Source organism: Myotis lucifugus, unplaced genomic scaffold, assembly GCF_000147115.1.
Source record: "Myotis lucifugus unplaced genomic scaffold, Myoluc2.0 scaffold_48, whole genome shotgun sequence".
Classification (NCBI taxonomy): Eukaryota; Metazoa; Chordata; class Mammalia; order Chiroptera; family Vespertilionidae; genus Myotis; species Myotis lucifugus.
In genome coordinates this window covers 6,123,696-6,126,724 of record NW_005871096.1, presented here as the reverse complement: position 1 = coordinate 6,126,724, position 3,029 = coordinate 6,123,696, and the positions used below count along the sequence as shown (strand labels likewise).

At 55.8% G+C, this 3,029-nt stretch overlaps 1 protein-coding gene across 1 annotated transcript in view; it reads left to right on the top strand.

Annotated features, from left to right (window-relative positions):
* TBC1D1 (TBC1 domain family member 1) overlaps window positions 1–3,029 on the top strand; it is a 207,145-nt gene that overhangs the window by 180,331 nt on the left and 23,785 nt on the right. Inside the window, 2 exon segments of the mRNA XM_023753657.1 lie at window positions 2,716–2,734; window positions 2,996–3,009. Coding sequence (XP_023609425.1) covers window positions 2,716–2,734; window positions 2,996–3,009 — 33 coding nt within the window.

The window sequence follows — 3,029 nt, the reverse complement described above, 5'->3', positions numbered from 1 at the left end:
CGAGGCGCGCGACAGAGGACGGGTGCGTCCTCTCTTACATGCAGCCTCTCTCGGGGTCTCTGTCCCCCCCAGCTGCAGGGCTCCCGGGAGGCCCGTGGGAACCCAGCCCTGCTGCTGTCAGAGCGTGTGGCCCTGAATGCTCGTTCTGGCTGCTGCTGCCGCCGCCTGGGACTTGCCGGAGCCCCGGCCTGTGCTTCAGGCCTGGCTCTTCAGGTCCCGCAGCAGCCAGTGGGAGGAGGCTGTTCCCAGGAATCGGGAGCTGGGTCAGCAGCGTCGAGTCTTTTCTGTCCAGCCACACAGCAACCCTCAAGGTCATTTTCCTAAATGTCGCTCCTGGTCTAAGCTCAGATGTCATCTCTGAGAAACTGGCCCTGGCGTAGCCTCTTCTCCCACCTTCTGGCTGGATGAGATGCCTCTGCTAAGCCATCTGTCCCACCCATACCTGCCCCCCACCCCCTGTGACACTTACCACATTCACTAGTGCTACAGTTATCATTAGCATTTGCAGCTACTACTTAACTACCTTACACCAAGTGTGTGATGTTTACTTCAACCACTTTCTGTCATCCTCATAGCACGGTCAGGTAGCTGTTACTCTATCGCTGTTGAGAGTTGAGACAATTGAAGTGCAGAGCGTGGGGGGAGCACCTCGCTCCCAGGGACACAACCTGAGCTGCTGAGCACCCTGCGCTCCCCACAGCTGCCCTCGGTGCTATGGCAGCGGCAGTAGCTTTTTTCTTTTTTAAATATGTTTTTATTGATTTGAGAGAGAGAGGGAGGGAGAAGATAGAAACAGCGATGAGAGAGGAACATTATCAGCTGCCTCCTGCATGCCCCCCACTGGGATCGAGCCTGCACCCGGGTATGTGCCCTGACCGGGAATCGAACCATGACCTCTTGGTGCCTGGGTCAGGTTGACGCTCAACCACTGAGCCACACCAGCCAGGTGCAGCAGCAGCTTTTTCATTGCCTTTCTCCCATGGGATGCCTGCCCCTGTGGGCTGGACTGGGGCTGCTTCCCCTTGGCTGCCCCAGCTCCGAGGATAGAGCCTGTCATGTGCTCCACGTGTCTTTTGAGATGCTGAAGATGAGGCACTGCACTAGCACCTTAATCTCACGTGACCCTCACAACAGCCCTGAGATAAGAAATGAGGAAACTGAGCCACAGACAGGTCGAATGGTGACCATGGTCACACCGTTTCACTGGCAGCCTAAACCCACTGTGGCTCTGTGTAATCAGGGCCCCCCTGAGCCCAGGAGCCCGCGTGTTCCCATGGAAACGCATGGCTGGGTGAAGGGGATGCTGACAGGCCGTGATTACACCTTGGGGACAAAGTGGCGCTGGTGCCCGTGTGGCCCACTGACCCCGAGCAGAGCAGTTCTGTGACTTGGCAGTAGCTCTGTTTGCTAATGTGATGAGTAACAGGAAAAATGACATCATGTTCCTATCATGTGAAATGAAGTGAAAAATGAATTCAGAGTAGGAGGTTGAAAGGGAGGGAACACAGACAGTTTCTCTGTGCCTGCCCCCCAACTTCCCAGGATCAGGGGAGGACTGGGGCGCATGCTTCCCCTCCTTGATTCGAATGTCCTCTTCTCTTAGCTTTCCTCTCCCTCTTCCATGGCCGCTCAGATGTAATCACTTTCTGCAGGGGAAGGAAGATGCCAGCTCAGCACGGGGCCTGGGGCCCTCTCTCTGGGGAGCTGTCTGCCATGGCCACACCCAGGGTGGCCTCCCCGCCCTGAGGCCTGCTGTAGCCTTTCCCCCAGCCAGCGAGAGGCCTGTGGGAGCTGAGGGTGGGCCTTTCTCATTCACAGGCAGGGCCAGGCTGCAGGCACGTCAGCTCCGTGCTGCCCGGCTCCCACCCCGCGGGCCAGCTGCAGCCACCTCCCTGAGAGCCCTGCCCCTCTGTCCACTTCCCTCCCCGTCCTCCAGACACCTTCTCAGGCGGAAAGAAGCTCCGTTCCCAGCAGTGCAGTTCCCAGTAACCTCAACATCTCTCCAGGCTCTATTCAGGGACCTGCAGGGCCGGTCTTCTCTCTGCACTTGAACTGGCAAAGACTGTCCGGTGGCTCCAGGGAGCTGCTGCCAGCTCTGCTCGGCCGGTGCAGGGAGGCCTCACCTAGAAGTGCCTCCACACGGCCTGCTGCTCCCCCCACCTCTCACCAAGAGGAGGCATTCGCCAAGGCAGCTGTTTAGTCTACGCTTCCTGTTTAGTCTGCACCACGGCTAACAGAGGGCCCAGGAAAGGTGGATAGTACAGAGCGAGACAAATCCCATTTCAGTGTTTCTTCAAAAGCAACATCCGTATTCTGGCCAGAAGAACAGAATGCTTGTTGGTTGGACATATTCTGAGTTTTCATGGATCTTTCTTTTCCTGCTTCTTTATTTACTTTGTAAAATTAGATGTTAGTCTAATCAACTTTTTTGCAAGGTTTTTATGAAGCGTACGACTAATAGACTGTAGTTGGGCAGTGTTTTATCATTTGGGAACATTCTCTAGCTCTGTCGGATCTCAACTTTATACAGCCCTGTGTGAGCGTGGGCACCTGTTACTCCACTTTCGGGTGACGAAGGGGGCCCAGAGAGATCAAGTCCTTTGCCCAAGTTATAAGCTACTGAGTGGCAGAAAGTGCTAGAACGTAGGTCTTCTTAGTCTCCTGTCATGTCCCTTCCAGGAGACCGTATTGTTCTGTCTAGTGCATACCCCACAGCTTTCCCTCCCAGACTGAGGTGGTGTAAGGTTCCCTCAGAGCTGACCACACCCGGCCGGGTCTGCTGGTGATTCTAAGGACAAACCCATCCCTACTCTGTGCACATGGCGCTGGGTCTGCTTGGAGGCTGGGGGTGGGGGTAGGGAGTGGGGGTGGGGTAATGGAGTGAGGAGCTTCCTGTGTATTTCCAGTCCCTCTGAGAAGCTGCAGAAAGCAGTATACTTGTGCGGTCAGCGTGGTAGCGTGTGTGTCTGTTGAGCACTTGGATATGGCTGGTGAGCACTCAGATGTGCCGTCAGTACAGAATACACTGG